Source organism: Ranitomeya variabilis, chromosome 4 (assembly GCF_051348905.1).
Source record: "Ranitomeya variabilis isolate aRanVar5 chromosome 4, aRanVar5.hap1, whole genome shotgun sequence".
NCBI classification, from domain to species: Eukaryota; Metazoa; Chordata; class Amphibia; order Anura; family Dendrobatidae; genus Ranitomeya; species Ranitomeya variabilis.
Window position 1 is genome coordinate 344,555,410 of NC_135235.1, and position 18,384 is coordinate 344,573,793.

Sequence of the window (18,384 nt, forward strand, 5' to 3'; positions counted from 1 at the left end):
ATAGATGAGTACTGCAGAGACACAGGACTGATGGGTAAACTGCAGCAGTGCAGGGACTGGCGGAACTGAGGGAACGCAGAGGCTAGCAGGATACAGGAAAGATATGATAAACCCAAAATCAGAGGGAAAACGAACTACACAGAGACTAAGAGCGGCCAGGAACACCTGAATGAACAAATGATAACCAGGCACAGAGGAACGGCAGGAAGCAGTTTAAATACCTAAAGGCAGGGTAGCACTTCCGGGTAACAGACCTCCAGAACCATAGAGAGGACAATAAGGAGGACCGACTCCCGGGTACTAGTCCTCCAGAACCATAGAGGAGATGAAGAGGAGTGCCGACAGAAGATCAGAAGTGCACATGCGCAGCACTGAACCTGGTATGCGCGCGCACGAGAAGCAGAGGCCGGGAGCGAGCGCGGAGGGAGAGACGCTGCAGAAGGAGAGGCGCGCCGGGACGCCGAAGACAGGTAAGACAGGACTGGGGAAGCGGTAGCAGCGGTATGATAATACGTGACTCGGATAAAACCCCCGATGGATCCATTCACTAATGAGGCAGCAGAGTTACCCTGGACCCTGTGTGGCTTCTATTCAGTGGTATCCGGCTTTTAAGAAGTGCACAAAATTGTGGCAGACCTCGCTTTTCTGCACCCCTAAAAAGACGGAAAAGGCAGGACCTTCGGCTAGACGGTATCCTCAGTTCCTCCATCTGCCTCATTATAGAAAACCAGTTAATGAACCCATTTCTGCGGCAGAGTGGCAAACATTTTTATTGGTACACTTTTAATTTTATTTAAGAGGTTGTCCACTACAATGTGTAGCAGGCAGATCGATTTATATTTTGGAAATAAGACTTTGTTCAAAAAATTTTTGGCTCTGAGGAAGTGGCAGATTGCCACGAAATGCGTCGGCACAATAAAGCTTTTAAGAACATTTCCATCGTCGTGTGGTCACAGTGAGCACAAGAAACCCGGTCTTCTTCTTCCTTCTTTGTGACATTGATATCCACGGGAGTCTGCAGTGATCACTGTTTCCTCTCATATCCTGCATGGGGTTGTGACCTTTCACAACCTATAAAGGTGAGTGCACCTACCATGTATTGTCATCCAAATTATCACTTTTATCGCCCTATATGCGCTCTTTTTCCTTAATTTCAGATTGTTCAAATACCTTGCATTTTCAACTATGTCTGTAAGCAGTGCTATATGTCTTTGAGCGGTATACGCAGTGGCTGAATGTTCACTGAAGGGGTTAACCAGTGTGACAGTTTTATAGATCGGGTCAATCTGGACACAAAAATACCAAACCTGTGGACTTTTTTTTGTTTATTTTTGTTACTTATTTTGTTTTGCTATTTGTTTTTTTAATATTTGTGTCAATCATCTATTTTTACTCTTCATAGTACATTAATTTGCATCCTAATGTGAGATGGGGGTTAGGAAAAATATACATCATTCACCCCTTTTGCTCCCCACCATTCCAGCACAATTTGATCTATGCTCCCTACTGGTCGTCTGGTTTCAAATATTGTTTCCCATATACGTCACGTAACTGCTGCAGCCATACATGTACATCCATATAGAGTCAGTGGTATATGGAATGAAACCACATATGATCGGCTGCAGTGGTCACAACAGGTACATGTGCTGTATTGTCATTAGCCAATGGAAACAATGCACCAGTGAGAAATATTGAGTAGGTGGCACTGGAATGATGGGAGCAAAGGGGCGAACCAGAATTATTTAGTTGTTTTTAGATGTACTGTTGCCTGTGTGCAGCTCTTTTACTATCTTGGACTATTTACAATTTTTATTCAACAATTACACTTAAAATAAAATTGTTTTAGTAGTAATAGTGATATTCTTGTTAGGCACTAACAAAAGGTCACCTGACTAGACACTATAAGAGTCTGCTACACTGCTTGATCAATCATGAATACAGTACAATGGACAGAGCTGCCCACTATGCAAGGTGCTAAGTGGCACAACAGTGACAAAAGCAGAAAAAGAGCATGATAATAATTTTATTTCTATAGCGCCGACATATTACGAAGCACTTTACATTTTAGAGGGGACCTGTACAGACAAAAACAAACATTACAGCATATCAATAATCACATAAATCCACAGATACCAAGAGGAATGTGGGCTATGCTCGCAAGCTTACAATCTATGAGGAAATAGGGGAGACACGAAAGGGGGATGGTAACAATTGCTTTCAATGTTCTGACCAGCCGTAATATAAGAAATCGGGTGTTCATGTAATGCTGCATGAACCGATTGTAACAACTCTGCTGGCATCACGGCATGGCTCGCATCTCTCACACTATCTTACCCACTGCTCCAGGTCATGATGTGGTTTCTGTTTCATGCCAGCTCCATGTTCTGTGTCTCTGCTCTCTGCATGCTTCCTGGCTGTGTGCATAGGGGGCCGGCGCATGAACTCTCTGGTTCTTATAGGAATCAGGTGCATCTGTCTAATCTGTTCCTGACCAATTACCAAGAGGCCTCCAGTATATAGTGCAGTTCCACCCAGTGGACTGGGCCTGTGCAATGTGTTAGCTCAGTTAGTGTTTAGCTTCTGAGTTTGCCAGGCCTTGCTCTGTGTTACTCCCTCTCTGGAGGCTTTACTTTGTATTCTTTCCTTGATCTTGTTGTCCGCCCTCCAGGAGGCAGAATATCCTAGTCCCTGTGTCTTTGTCCTTGTGTCTTGTCTTGTTCCATTTCCTTGTCTGAATTTAGTCTTATCTCAGGTCTCCTTGTCGGTGGCTTCCTTCCCTGCTGTGTCTTTCCTCGTGTTCTCAGTCTGCTTACTCTCCGCACTATTGTGGCTCTGCCTGCTCTGTACCTTTGTGGCTTTACCTCTGCTCCACACCTCTGCGGTTCTGCTCTTTTCTACTCTGCTTATCTTCTGCTGCTGCAGTTATCCCTTGCTGCAGCCCCTCTCCACATTCCTTGTGGCTCCGCTCTGCTTTGCTGCAGAAACCTCTCGCTGCAGCTCCTCTCCGTATTCCTTGCGGTTCTGCTCTGCTTAGCTTTTGTTGCTACACTATCTCTTGCTGCTCAACCATTCCTATCCGCAGCCTTGCGGTTCTCTTCCTGTGTGAACAGGTCCCAACCTGTTCCTTCATTCTCCTTTCCTTTTGGCTTGTTTCCGTACCTACATTTCCTGTGTGAACAGGTCTCAACCTGTTCCTTCATACCTCATTCCTTTCTACTTGTTTCCTTTCCTGCACCTCCTGTGTGAACAGGTCCCTACCTGTTCCTTCATATTTCATATCCGTTCCCGCACCTCCTGTGTGAACAGGTCCCTACCTGTTCCTTCATACACCACATCAACCAGTCCTGTGTTCTCTGCCGTGCCTTCCAATCCAGTGTTCCTGCCAGTCCTGCCATGCCTTCCAGTCCTGTGTTCCTGCCGTCCTAGCCAGTCCTGTGTTTCCTGCCGTCCCTGCCAGTCCTGTGTTCTCTGCCGTGTCTCTGCCAGCCCTGTGTTCTCTGCCATGTCTCTGCCAGCCCTGTGTCTCAGCTGCGCCAGCCTACTCGTCTGAGTTTCAGCCGTGCTCTTCTGCCAGTCCTGCCTGATGCCCGCACCAATCCTGGTGTTCCTGTCTCCCAAGTGGGATCAGCAGCCACAGCCAGACACCACCCTGGCAGCTGCCTGCTGCACAAGCCTGACCTCACCATCAGGGGCTCCAGTGAAAACCCAGGCAGCTGTCATAGTCACGGCCCTTCCAGGGTAGTCTGGTTTGTGGCACAGTGGGGCCACAAACCCGCCGAGCTCACGCCCACCATTCAGGGCGTGAGTGTGGCAGTTTGCACAGGCCATGGCCTCTGCTGTATCCCATGTCCTACTGCTCGCAGAGCATGATGAACTTTCTCTCTATCCATATGAGCAACCTGAAAAATTTGTTCCACCAAGGGTGGTTCAGATTGAGGAGACTTCTGACACAATCATAGTCTCAAATGCTCTCTTCAAGCAATTTCAGGCCTATGAGGAGGAGGAGGAGCATGACCCAGCAGACCCGCCTAGGTTCTATGGGAATCCAGATGAATGCCAAAGCTTCCTGGAACAGTGCTTGCGCTACATCCTGCAGAATGCAGCTTGTTTCCCCTCTGACTGGGTTAAGGTGGGTTACATTATGTCCTACCTAGCAGGAGATGCTTTATTATGGATTTGTCCCCTCTGGGAAGCAGGGGATCCTATCGTCATGAACCTAGTGGCCTTCCTGGTGGCCTTCCGTAAAGTCTTTGACAAGCCTCGTCCTGCTGCTCCTGTGAAGTCTTCCTCATCTAGATCCGAGAGGCACTGCAGACGGGCGAAACCCATGAAGAAACCTCCACGTCAAGCCATGACCGTCTGTGACCTTCCAGTTCCTCTACCCGTTAAAGCAGCTACTCAAATAGAACCCAAAAAAGACTGTCAAGAGTGGACTGGCAAAGCACCAGTCTAAGACCAGTTGTAAGAAGGGCTTACTATGTCGCTGCTGTTGTGAGGAACACCTGGATAGCCTCTGTCCAGGGGATCTAAAGCTCCAAAACCTCGGGCCAGTAGGAGAGACTACCCTTGGTGAGAATAACTCCCTTCCGCTAAAGTCTGTGTCTGTTCCGGTGCCTTGTGGGAGCTTCGGTCCTGCAGATGTGTTCAAGCTGCAAACCAGATGGAGTCTAAGTGTGGTTCCTGTTCCACTGCTCCTGAATCCTGTGAAGGTGTTTGGTGATGGTTGGGTCCTACTTATGAACAGTCCAGTGTCGAAGGGTCAACTACAGCTCCAAATCGGAGCATTATATGTGAAGAAATTTGTTTTCCACTTGTTGATCAGTCTGCCCGTCGGTCGTTCTGAACTGGATACTCTGTTGCCTCTTCCGGTCCGAAGACCCAGCGTGGTTCTGCGTTTGGAACTATCAAGTCTCCAGAAGTTTCTTGTTCCTAAACTGCAAGGTCAATCTACAGTGTTGATATCTTTGCCACCTAATCAGCTGGCTATTGAGTCACGGTGTGCTGACCTCACTGAAGTAAAGAAAGCAGTGGCGTCCTCTCCGCACACCTCCAGTGACAATACCAGTGACCAGTTTCCAGGAACATCCCTGTCACTTAAAAAATTTTCTCTGAACTTTGGGAAGAAGATGCTTCCTGTAATGATGCCTTCGGATTCCATGTGGCAGGTGGATGAAGAAGTTGAAGCTGAAGCTCTTGCATCTCTGTTCTTCACCAATCCGGAGGATGAAATGGTCAAGTTTTGTCAGAGTAACTGGCTGATGGGGCTTGCTAAATGTATGTCTTCTGCTTCCAAGTGGCTACTTGCTGATAATACTAAGACAGAGACTTACTCATACTCATCCTCTAATCTAGAAGAGGAGGTCCAGTTTTTTCAGGGTACCAGGCTGAAGATGTGTCCTATATGTATGCCTCCAGTTTCCATCTGGCTATCGGGTGAAGATCCCAAGACTGAAGTGTTCTCATCTCTGCTTTCCACCAGTCTAAAGGAGGAGGTTCAATTTTCTTGTGATGATGGGCTTTAGTTGGATCCAGTGAAGGTGTCTTCAGTGTCCAAAGAATCAGATTATGTTGTGGTCAAATCAGAAGCTTCCAAGTCCCTGCTTTCAGTTAACCAGGTGAAAGATGTCCTGTCCCTTGCATCTTCTGTGTGGGAAGCTGATCTTTCTGGACTCAAAGAGACTGGGCAACCTGAGATCTCTAATGTCTCATCTACCTCATTCTACCAGAGGAATGTTGTGATGGCTCTGACTATGTGTGCTCCTATCCTTCTTCTACAAGTTATTCTGGCGGGCTTGAAGAAGAGGGGCCGTAAAGGGGGGGTACTGTAACAACTCTGCTGGCATCACGGTATGGCCTCGCATCTCTCACACTATCTTACCCACTGCTCCAGGTCATGATGTGGTTTCTGTTTCATGCCAGCTCCATGTTCTGTGTCTCTGCTCTCTGCATGCTTCCTGGCTGTGTACATAGGGGGCCGGCGCCTGAACTCTCTGGTTCTTATAGGAATCAGGTGCATCTGTCTAATCTGTTCCTGACCAATTACCAAGAGGCCTCCAGTATATAGTGCAGTTCCACCCAGTGGACTGGGCCCGTGCAATGTGTTAGCTCAGTTAGTGTTTAGCTTCTGAGTTTGCCAGGCCTTGCTCTGTGTTACTCCCTCTCTGGAGGCTTTACTTTGCATTCTTTCCTTGATCTTGTTGTCCGCCCTCCAGGAGGCAGAATATCCTGGTCCCTGTGTCTTTGTCCTTGTGTCTTGTCTTGTTCCATTTCCTTGTCTGAATTTAGTCTTATCTCAGGTCTCCTTGTCTGTGGCTTCCTTCCCTGCTGTGTCTTTCCTCGTGTTCTCAGTCTGCTTACTCTCCGCACTATTGTGGCTCTGCCTGCTCTGTACCTTTACCTCTGCTCCGCACCTCTGCGGTTCTGCTCCTTTCTACTCTGCTTATCTTCTGCTGCTGCAGTTATCCCTTGCTGCAGCTCCTCTCCACATTCCTTGTGGCTCCGCTCTGCTTTGCTGCAGAAACCTCTCGCTGCAGCTCCTCTCCGTATTCCTTGCGGTTCTGCTCTGCTTAGCTTTTGTTGCTACACTATCTCTTGCTGCTCAACCATTCCTATCCGCAGCCTTGCGGTTCTCTTCCTGTGTGAACTGGTCCCAACCTGTTCCTTCATTCTCCTTTCCTTCTGGCTTGTTTCCGTACCTACATCTCCTGTGTGAACAGGTCTCAACCTGTTCCTTCATACCTCATTCCTTTCTACATGTTTCCTTTCCTGCACCTCCTGTGTGAACAGGTCCCTACCTGTTCCTTCATATTTCATATCCGTTCCCGCACCTCCTGTGTGAACAGGTCCCTACCTGTTCCTTCATACACCACATCAACCAGTCCTGTGTTCTCTGCCGTGCCTTCCAATCCAGTGCCGTCCCTGCCAGTCCTGTGTTCCTGCCAGCCCTGTGTTCTCTGCCGTGTCTCTGCCAGCCCTGTGTTCTCTGCCGTGTCTCTGCCAGCCCTGTGTCTCAGCTGTGCCAGCCTACTCGTCTGAGTTTCAGCCGTGCTCTTCTGCCAGTCCTGCCTGATGCCCGCACCAATCCTGGTGTTCCTGTCTCCCAAGTGGGATCAGCAGCCACAGCCAGACACCACCCTGGAGTAGCACCTGGCAGCTGCCTGCTGCACAAGCCTGACCTCACCATCAGGGGCCCAGTGAAAACCCAGGCAGCTGTCATAGTCACGCCCCTTCCAGGGTAGTCTGGTTTGTGGTGCAGTGGGGCCACAAACCCACCGAGCTCACGCCCACCAGTCAGGGCGTGAGCGTGACACCGATTTTCAGCCAGAATATGTAACAGTACAGACATAGAGGGCTATTAAGTGCATAAAGCGTGTGAGAACATGATATGAGGAACCTGGTTATTGTGAAAAATTTGAATAAGCAACACAGGGATAGTTAAATAAATGTGTTGAGGCGGTAGGCCAGTCTGAAGAAATGCGTTTTTAGGGCATGCTTAAAACTGTGGGTATTGGGGATTATTCGAATTATCCTGGGTAGTACATTCCAAAGAATTGGCACAGCACGTGATAAGTCTTGGAGACGGAGTGAGAGGTTCTGACTATTGAGGATGTTAACCTCAGTCAGGTCATTAGCAGAAAGGAGGGCGCAGGTATGGTGGTAGACTAAGAGGAAGGAAGAGATGTAGGGTGGTGCTGAACCGTGGAGTGCTTTGTGGGTGAGGGTATTAAGTTTATATTGAATTCTGGAGTGGATTGGTAACCAGTGCAATGACTGGCACATGGTAGAGGCATCAGTGTAACGGTTGGTGAGGAATATAAGCAAGAGTGATATTATCTACTTCACATTTACATCATATGCCATGTCCCTGCCTTTAAGGCAGGCTTACAAGCCATCATCTGCCTCTAACAGTCATGGGTGGAGCGAAGCCTGTGCCTCACAACTTGTTAAGTGCCTCTGTCAATCTGTGACAGCGGCATTTAACATATGCTGGCATGGGAACACATTATTAAACACGCCCATCAGCACACCAGTGACATGATCGTGGGGCACCGATGGGTTGCTATGACAGCCGGGAGCCATGCTTGTCATTACGATCCTCCTGCGAAAGCCAGCCTTTAGCTGGCGTTCATAGGAGAATGTGATTTTCACTAGCTCAGCTGAACCCAGTTTAAAGTCCTCAAAGAGGACTATTAAATACAGTAAAAAAAAAGAAAAAAAATATTAATAATAAACAAAAGTTCAAATCACCCCTCTTTTGTCCCATTAAAAATAAAATAATTAAAAAAAAAAAAATACACATATTTGGAATCGCTGCGTTCACGAAAGTCCAATCTATCAAAATATAAAGTAAATTAATCTGATCGGTAAACGGCGTAATAAGAAATAAAATAAAATACAATCATTTTTTTTGATGCCACAACATTGCAATGAAAACATTGTATCTACCTGCTGAAGAGGGAAAGTATGTTATTTGTCTTTATACAAACTGAACAGATGGGTCTGTGTCTTGAGTAAATGAATGCTGTAATAAGTGGCGCATTAGTAAAAATTTTCCATGTTAAAATAAAGGAAAGTTGCCGTACCTCTTTAAATTTTGGATGTGCAGCATCTTGTAGTAATTGCAATATCACTCCTTCACTGGTGGTTAGAAATGCTCCACTCTGCTTCATTCTGGAAAGCGCCACAAAGCGATCAACCTGGCTAATGAAACAATAATCCTTGCAAATTACCACACACAAAATAAACTGACATGGTATTTTACTTTATTTTAGACAAATTTAAAAGAAATAATATGCAAATTGCATCTTCAAAGAGAAAGACGACTTGAGTGCCCCATAAGTAGCAATTGTAAAAGTGAAGAAACAGTAAAAATTAAGCCTCCAATTCATGTAGTCGTTTTTGACCTAATCCTTGCATTGAACACCTTAACAAGTTGCAGCATTTCTGCGTAACTCAGGAGTTGCGAAAAATGTCACAACTTTTGAAGTTTTCATGCCAGTCTACAGCTGGCTTAGCTAACATGGGTGGAGCAGGGATAGAGCAAATTATCATATATAAAAAGATCATTATACATTCTTTATCACTAGCTTATAAATAACCCATAATGCCATGTGTTGGGAGAAAAGCATCCAGCCCTTTTCTAAATGCTATTGGAGGAGTAAGACTGTAGAATACCCAAATGCAGGAGGTAATAATGGAACATACTAGAACTGTAATGGCAGGCACGGCACTGATTAAAAATAGTGCCTCTGACTGCGGAGCCCCCCCACCTTTTGGTTACCATGGCAACGTTAGGAATCCCTCCGCACTTATTAATATGTAAAGGGACGGTGCGTAACAAGTTGGGAGCCAATCAACATGACATGTTGTTTAACTGCCCCCTCCCCTTTTTTCTGGGGTTATAAAAGGATGTCATACCCTTCTCTCCCCTCCCCTCCTCTGTGAACGGGTCCCGAAGGTGTTTGTGGCGCTGTCTGGAAGGAGCATGGCAGACCCTCTGCTGGAAGCCCTGCAGTCCAGATTCGAAAGGGAGGGTGAGCAATGGCAATGGTCGCTGGGCTCAGACCAGCGACCATTGCACCATAAGCACTTTTAGCACAACCCCCGACGGCCGCCATCTCCCGCAACACACCCGCGGTGGAACCTCCGGTCCCGCCGGTAAATACTTACAGGGAAGCATTGGGGGGTGCCAGGCAAGGAGGCAGGCGATCCACACGGCGTTCCCACCCTCCTGCATGCCTCAGAGAGAGCTCTCCAGTTCTGACAGGAAGCTCGCGTCGGCACCATGACAGAAAAAAATGCCCGCCCACAAAACTCCCGCCCTCAAGTTCGTCAGCTGCAGCAGTCGCGCAGCTCAGTAGCGGGAACCCTGCTTCTACGGCACCATTACCCTCTCCTGCTCTCTCCTGGCAGCCTCAGCAGGTACGCAGGAGCCCTGATAACGCCGCGGTCATAGCGGCTGCACAAACTGAGGGTCCATACTTCAGCCCAGTGCCTGTGGTAGCTGCCATGGGGGGCAGGAATAGCACTCACTCATCAGGTTCCTCAGGAGAGCCGAGTGTTCCCTTGCCTGACATACATAAAAATGCCCCAGCAAATGTCTTACAGAAAAGTATAACCCCTGCACAGGATATGATATCTGCAACAGGAGTTATACAGCACTTTATAGCCCCCACACAAGTTGATCAGCATTTGGAGGCTATAACCCCATCTGCCCCCTTTTTATTTGACAGCCAGTCTCAGACACAGATTTTACCCACTGTCGTTACTACCCCTGTAGGTGCAAAACCGCCTACTGACAGTACCTCAGTGACTCATGCTCAAGTCACACACTCGCACAGAGGAAGGCATGACAGGCGTAGACGCCGTAGGTCATACTCATCTTCCTCTTCGTCCCCACATTCACGCCGTAGCCACCGCACATCAGACCAACATAAGAGGCATTCCGCCCACTCAAATAGGAGATCTAGATCTCGTAGATTTGTTAAAGGTACCGTCACACTAAGCGACGCTGCAGCGATAGCGACAGCGATGCCGATCGCTGCAGCGTCGCTGTTTGGTCGCTGGAGAGCTGTCACACAGACCGCTCTCCAGTGACCAACGATGCCGAGGTCCCCGGGTAACTAGGGTAAACTTCGGGTTGCTAAGCGCAGGGCCGCGCTTAGTAACCCGATGTTTACCCTGGTTACCAGCGTAAAAGTTAAAAAAACAAACAGTACATACTCACCTGCGCGTCCCCCAGCGTCTGCTTCCTGACACTGACTGACCTCCGGCCCTAACAGCACAGCGGTGACGTCACCGCTGTGCTTTCACTTTCAGTTTAGGGCCGGCGCTCAGTAAGCGTCAGGAAGCAGAGGCTGGGGGACTCGCTGGTGAGTATGTACTGTTTGTTTTTTTAACTTTTACGCTGGTAACCAGGGTAAACATCGGGTTACTAAGCGCGGCCCTGCGCTTGGTAACCCGATGTTTACCCTGGTTACCAGTGTAAAACATCGCTGGTATCCTTGCTTTTGCTGTCAAACACGGCGATACACGGCGACCTAGCGACCAAATAAAGTGCAGACCTTCTAGCAGCGACCAGCAATTTCACAGCGGGATCCAGATCGCTGCTGCGTGTCAAATACAGCGATATCGCTATCCAGGTCGCTGCAACGTCACGGATCGCTGGCGATATCGCCTAGTGTGACGGTACCTTAAGTCTCGGTCCTCGAGGCGACGCTCACCGTCATTTTCATCTGAGATGTCCAGCGCGTCTACGAGCCCCGTTCGGGTATATGGCCCTCCTCGAGACAGAAGGGAGTCAAGGGCAACGTCGAGGGCTTACAGCCTAGTTGAGCCGAGAGCACCTCCGGAGGTTTCAAGCCAGGGTCTTAACCTTGCCTCTGCATACTCTGGAGCCGGTGTTCCTCCATCTATGGGAGTCCCTACTCCAGCCGCTGGTTCCGGTGAGTGTACAACGTCAAGTGTTAATTTTAACGATGGTAATACTTTAGTATCTGTACTTAAAGCAATGATGGAACAGATACCTAAGGTGAATTGTTCGGCAAAAGATGATGCGAAAATTAACTCATTGGCTAGCGTGCACAAAGACGCTTTTTATTGTGGGGTTAGCGCGCTTGGTTCTCATTTAGATGAGGATTCAAAAACTAAGATCTGGAAAAATGCATATATTGATATTTGGTCCTTGATATCAGTAGATCAGAATATGGTTGATAAGGAAAGACGGCCAGCAGAGAGGGTTTTTGATAGGGTTAAGCAAAAAGTGGCTAAGGCAATAAACAATTGGTTACAAGCTTTTGCTATCTTAGGTTGCATTATGGGTCAGAAGCACCCTGAACGCTGTTCTGAATTATTCATCTATCAGGACATGGTTTACAATTCCTACAGGGTGCATGGGGGTACTGCTTGGTGGCGCTACGACGAGGAATTTAGGAGGGCCTGGGTTTCTAACCAGAAATTGGATGGGGGTTAAAGCGGTGGATGTTTGGCCGCGCCTTACAGGTCCTTCTCAAAAAATTAGCATATAGTGTTAAATTTCATTATTTACCATAATGTAATGATTACAATTAAACTTTCATATATTATAGATTCATTATCCACCAACTGAAATTTGTCAGGTCTTTCATTGTTTTAATATTGATGATTTTGGCATACAACTCCTGATAACCCAAAAAACCTGTCTCAATAAATTAGCATATCAAGAAAAGGTTCTCTAAATGACCTATTACCCTAAGCTTCTGAATCAACTAATTAACTCTAAACACATGCAAAAGATACCTGAGGCTTTTAAAAACTCCCTGCCTGGTTCATTACTCAAAACCCCCATCATGGGTAAGACTAGCGACCTGACAGATGTCAAGAAGGCCATCATTGACACCCTCAAGCAAGAGGGTAAGACCCAGAAAGAAATTTCTCAACAAATAGGCTGTTCCCAGAGTGCTGTATCAAGGCACCTCAATGGTAAGTCTGTTGGAAGGAAACAATGTGGCAGAAAACGCTGTACAACGAGAAGAGGTGACCGGACCCTGAGGAAGATTGTGGACTGAGTCTGGTGTGGAAACATCCAGAGCCACCGTGCACAGGCGTGTGCAGGAAATGGGCTACAGGTGCCGCATTCCCCAGGTAAAGCCACTTTTGAACCATAAACAGCGGCAGAAGCGCCTGACCTGGGCTACAGAGAAGCAGCACTGGACTGTTGCTAAGTGGTCCCAAGTACTTTTTTCTGATGAAAGCAAATTTTGCATGTCATTCGGAAATCAAGGTGCCAGAGTCTGGAGGAAGACTGGGGAGAAGGAAATGCCAAAATGCCTGAAGTCCAGTGTCAAGTACCCACAGTCAGTGATGGTGTGGGGTGCCATGTCAGCTGCTGGTGTTGGTCCACTGTGTTTCATCAAGGGCAGGGTCAATGCAGCTAGCTATCAGGAGATTTTGGAGCACTTCATGCTTCCATCGGCTGAAATGCTTTATGGAGATGAAGATTTCATTTTTCAGCACGACCTGGCACCTGCTCACAGTGCCAAAACCACTGGTAAATGGTTTACTGACCATGGTATTACTGTGCTCAATTGGTCTGCCAACTCTCCTGACCTGAACCCCATAGAGAATCTGTGGGATATTGTGAAGAGAAAGTTGAGAGACGCAAGACCCAACACTCTGGATGAGCTTAAGGCCGCTATTGAAGCATCCTGGGCCTCCATAACATCTCAGCAGTGTCACAGGCTGATTGCCTCCATGCCACGCCGCATTGAAGCAGTCATTTCTGCCAAAGGATTCCCGACCAAGTATTGAGTGCATAACTGAACATTATTATTTGATGGTTTTTTTGTTTGTTATTAAAAAACACTTTTATTTGATTGGACGGGTGAAATATGCCAATTTATTGAGACAGGTTTTTTTGGTTATCAGGAGTTGTATGCCAAAATCATCAGTATTAAAACAATAAAAGACCTGACAAATTTCAGTTGGTGGATAATGAATCTATAATATATGAAAGTTTAATTGTAATCATTACATTATGGTAAATAATGAAATTTAACACTATATGCTAATTTTTTGAGAAGGACCTGTATGTTATCTCAAAAACAGCCCCTTTTCAGCACCGACTACTGGACACACATCAACAGGCACCAATTCAGTGGTCGTGCGTAGATCCGGAGCCTGTTGGCTGTTTAATGAAGGGCATTGCCGATTCTACAGATGTGCAAGTTCAAGCATGAATGCTCTGCATGAGGGGGAGCTCACCCCGCTGCAAAGTGTACTCGCCCAGCAGGAAAATTACCATCCAAACCACAGCAAACCGATCGCAAGGACTCCAGTGAACGTAATTGCGATGGGCCCGTGGCTAAATCGGTACCATAAAAAAAAGATGCGGCTGGGCAAATACGTTTTGGCTTCACGTATGGTTTCTTCATTCCGTTTAAACTTCAGCGTGCGATATCCCTTTCAAATAATTTGAAATCCGCAGCTGCACATTCGGAAATTCTTCGAGAAAAGATTGCGAAAGAGGTAGCATTAGGTAGAATGGCTGGGCCTTTTTTAGCTCCGCCTTTTCCAAATCTTAGGGTTTCTCCATTAGGAGTTGTCCCTAAAAAAGAACCTGGCACGTTTCGAATGATTCATCACCTGTCTTAGCCTAGAGGTAGTTCTGTCAATGACGGCATTTTGCTGGAGGATGCTTCAGTATTATACGCATTGTTTGACAGAGAAGCAGCCATGGTATGGGATTCGGACCCTAGGGCCTGGCTAGCAAAAGCGGATATTGACGCCGCATTTTGCTTGTTACCAGTACATCCTGATTGCTTTCGAGTAGATGACAATTACTACTATGATATGTGCCTCCCAATGGGCTGTTCTATCTCATGCTACTATTTTGAACTTTTTAGCTCTTTTCTGGATTGGGTAGTGCAGTTTGAGATGGGCTGTAGCACTATTTCACACTACCTGGATGATTTTCTTTTTGTTGGTCCTGAAAATTCTGATCTATGCCAAACATTAATCAACAAATTTAAAACGATAGCGAATGATTTCGGTATACCTTTATCTGGGGAAAAAACAATCGGTCCCATTCAAACCTTGACATTATTGGGCATAGAAATTGACACTGTTACAATGGTATTTCGCCTACAGGCTGACAAATTTCAAAAGACGTTGGGTTTAATTGAAGGTTTTAGCTCAGTGTGAAAAGTAACACTAGAACAAATGCAATCGCTATTAGGTTTACTAGTTTTTGCTTGCAAAGTTATGCCTGTCAGCAGAGTTTATTCTCAGAGATTGTCTTTGGCAACGAGAGGTGTTATGACCCCAATGGCGAGGGTCTCAGAGGAACAAGTAAGTCTGCAAAGTACAAAAATCCAGCTCATAGGGCAGTGGTAACTGGGTTGACCATATATCTACTCCTAACGCCAACACTAGAAGTAGCCGGGGAACATGCCTAAGTTGGTCGCTAGATGTCTCGCCCAGCCGGAGGACTAACTACCCCTAGAAGAGGAAAACAAAGACCTCTCTTGCCTCCAGAGAATAGACCCCAAAAGTTGGATACAAGCCCCCCACAAATAATAACGGTGAGGTAAGAGGAAATGACAAACACAGAGATGAACTAGGTTTAGCAAAGAGAGGCCCACTTACTAATAGCAGAATGTAGTAAGATAACTTATATGGTCAACAAAAACCCTATCAAAAATCTACACTGGAAATTCAAGAACCCCCGAACCGTCTAACGGCCCGGGGGGAGAACTCCAGCCTCCCTAGAGCTTCCAGCAAGGTTAGGATACAGATTATGTACAAGCTGGACAAAAATGCAAACAAAAACAAATAGCAAAAAGCAAGAAAACAGACTTAGCTTAATCTAGCAGGAACCAGGATCAGTAGACCAGAGCACAACAGATTATCTCTGATTACAACGTTGCCAGGCATTGAACTGAAGGTCCAGGAAGCTTATATAGCAACACCCCTGACCTAACGACCCAGGTGAGCATACAAGGGATGGCAGACATTCCCAGAGTCAAATCACTAGTAACCACTAGAGGGAGCCAAAAAGGTAAATTCACAACAGTACCCCCCCCTTAGTGAGGGGTCACCGAACCCTCACCAAGACCACCAGGGCGATCAGGATGAGCGGTGTGAAAGGCACGAACCAAATCGGCCGCATGCACATCAGAGGCGACCACCCAGGAATTATCCTCCTGACCATAGCCCTTCCACTTGACCAGGTACTGAAGCCTCCGCCTGGAGAGACGAGAATCTAAGATCTTCTCCACCACGTACTCCAACTCGCCCTCAACCAACACCGGAGCAGGAGGCTCAGCAGAAGGAACCACAGGCACAACGTACCGCCGCAACAAGGACCTATGAAATACGTTGTGAATGGCAAACGACCCCGGAAGATCCAGGCGAAAGGATACAGGATTAAGGATTTCCAATATCTTGTACGGACCAATGAAGCGAGGCTTAAATTTGGGAGAGGTGACCTTCATAGGAACAAATCGAGAAGACAGCCACACCAAATCCCCAACGCGAAGTCGGGGACCCACACCGCGGCGGCGGTTGGCAAAACGCTGAGCCTTCTCCTGTGACAACTTCAAGTTGTCCACCACATGATTCCAGATCCGCTGCAACCTATCCACCACAGAATCCACCCCAGGACAGTCAGAAGGCTCCACATGTCCCGAGGAAAAACGAGGATGGAAACCAGAGTTGCAGAAAAATGGCAAAACCAAGGTGGCGGAACTAGCCCGATTATTAAGGGCAAATTCAGCCAACGGCAAGAAGGTCACCCAATCATCCTGATCAGAAGAGACAAAACACGTCAAATAAGCTTCCAGAGTCTGATTAGTTCGCTCCGTTTGTCCGTTAGTCTGGGGATGAAAAGCGGACGAAAACGACAAATCAACGCCCATCCTACCACAAAAGGATCGCCAGAACCTGGAAACAAACTGGGATCCTCTGTCCGACACAATATTCTCAGGAATGCCGTGCAAACGAACCACGTTCTGGAAGAACACAGGAACCAGATCAGAAGAGGAAGGCAGCTTAGGCAGAGGAACCAAATGGACCATCTTGGAGAAACGATCACATATCACCCAGATGACAGACATGCCCTGAGACACCGGAAGATCAGAAATGAAATCCATAGAGATGTGTGTCCAAGGTCTCTTCGGGACAGGCAAGGGCAAGAGCAACCCGCTGGCACGAGAACAGCAAGGCTTAGCTCGAGCACAAGTTCCACAGGACTGCACAAATGACCGCACATCCCTTGACAAGGAAGGCCACCAAAAGGACCTGGCCACCAGATCTCTGGTGCCAAAAATTCCCGGGTGCCCTGCCAACACTGAGGAATGAACCTCGGAAATGACTCTGCTGGTCCATTTAGCAGGCACAAACAATCTGTCAGGTGGACAAGAGTCAGGCCTACCAGCCTGAAATCTCTGCAACACACGTCGCAGATCTGGAGAAATAGCTGACAAGATAACTCCTTCCTTAAGAATACCCACAGGTTCAGCGACTCCAGGAGCATCAGGCACAAAGCTCCTAGACAGAGCATCGGCCTTCACATTCTTAGAACCTGGTAAATACGAGACCACAAAGTCAAAACGGGAGAAAAACAATGACCAGCGGGCCTGTCTAGGATTCAGGCGTTTAGCAGACTCGAGATACATCAGATTTTTGTGATCAGTCAAGACCACCACACGATGCTTAGCACCCTCGAGCCAATGACGCCACTCCTCAAATGCCCACTTCATGGCCAACAACTCCCGATTGCCCACATCATAATTTCGCTCTGCCGGCGAAAACTTCCTAGAGAAAAAGGCACAAGGTCTCATAGTAGAGCAACCAGGGCCTCTCTGCGACAAAACGGCCCCTGCCCCAATCTCCGAAGCATCCACCTCCACCTGAAAGGGAAGTGAGATGTCAGGCTGGCACAAAACAGGCGCCGAAGTAAATCGGCGTTTCAACTCCTGAAAAGCCTCCACGGCTGCAGGAGCCCAGTTAGCTACATCAGAGCCTTTCTTGGTCATATCCGTCAAAGGTTTAACAACGCTAGAAAAATTTGCGATAAAACGACGGTAGAAGTTAGCAAAACCCAAGAATTTCTGAAGACTCTTAACTGACGAGGGTTGAGTCCAATCATGAATAGCTCGGACCTTGACTGGGTCCATCTCCACAGCAGAAGGGGAAAAAATGAACCCCACAAAGGGAACCCTCTGTACACCAAAGAGATACTTTGAGCTTTTAACAAACAAAGAATTTTCACGCAAAATCTTAAAAACCATCCTGACCTGCTCCACATGAGAGTCCCAGTCATCAGAAAAAACCAGAATATCATCCAGATAAACAATCAAAAATTTATCCAGATAGTTCCGGAAAATGTCATGCATGAAGGACTGAAAAACTGAAGGTGCATTAGAGAGCCCGAATGGCATCACCAAGTACTCAAAATGACCTTCGGGCGTATTGAATGCGGTTTTCCATTCATCGCCTTGCTTAATGCGCACAAGGTTGTACGCACCACGAAGGTCTATCTTGGTGAACCACTTGGCACCTTTAATCCGGGCAAATAAGTCTGACAACAGCGGCAAAGGATACTGAAATTTCACAGTGATCTTATTTAAAAGCCGATAGTCAATACAAGGCCTCAAAGATCCGTCCTTTTTGGCCACAAAAAAGAATCCCGCACCAAGAGGGGAAGAAGAAGGACGGATATGCCCCTTCTCAAGAGACTCCATGATATATGAACGCATCGCGGTATGTTCAGGTACCGACAGATTAAACAGTCTCCCCTTAGGAAACTTACTGCCAGGAATCAAATCTATAGCACAGTCACATTCCCTATGAGGAGGCAGTGCACTGGACTTAGACTCGCTGAAGACATCCTGATAATCAGACAAA

General features: G+C 47.1%; 1 protein-coding gene across 2 annotated transcripts in view; it reads right to left on the reverse strand.

Moving 5' to 3' along the window:
• The window catches only part of ISOC2 (isochorismatase domain containing 2), a 333,454-nt gene that overhangs the window by 23,487 nt on the left and 291,583 nt on the right, over positions 1–18,384 (reverse strand). For both annotated transcript variants that reach the window (XM_077250671.1, XM_077250673.1), the window contains exon 5: positions 8,583–8,700. In XM_077250671.1, the coding sequence (XP_077106786.1) occupies positions 8,583–8,700 (118 nt within the window). The remainder of the gene's footprint in view (positions 1–8,582; positions 8,701–18,384) is intronic.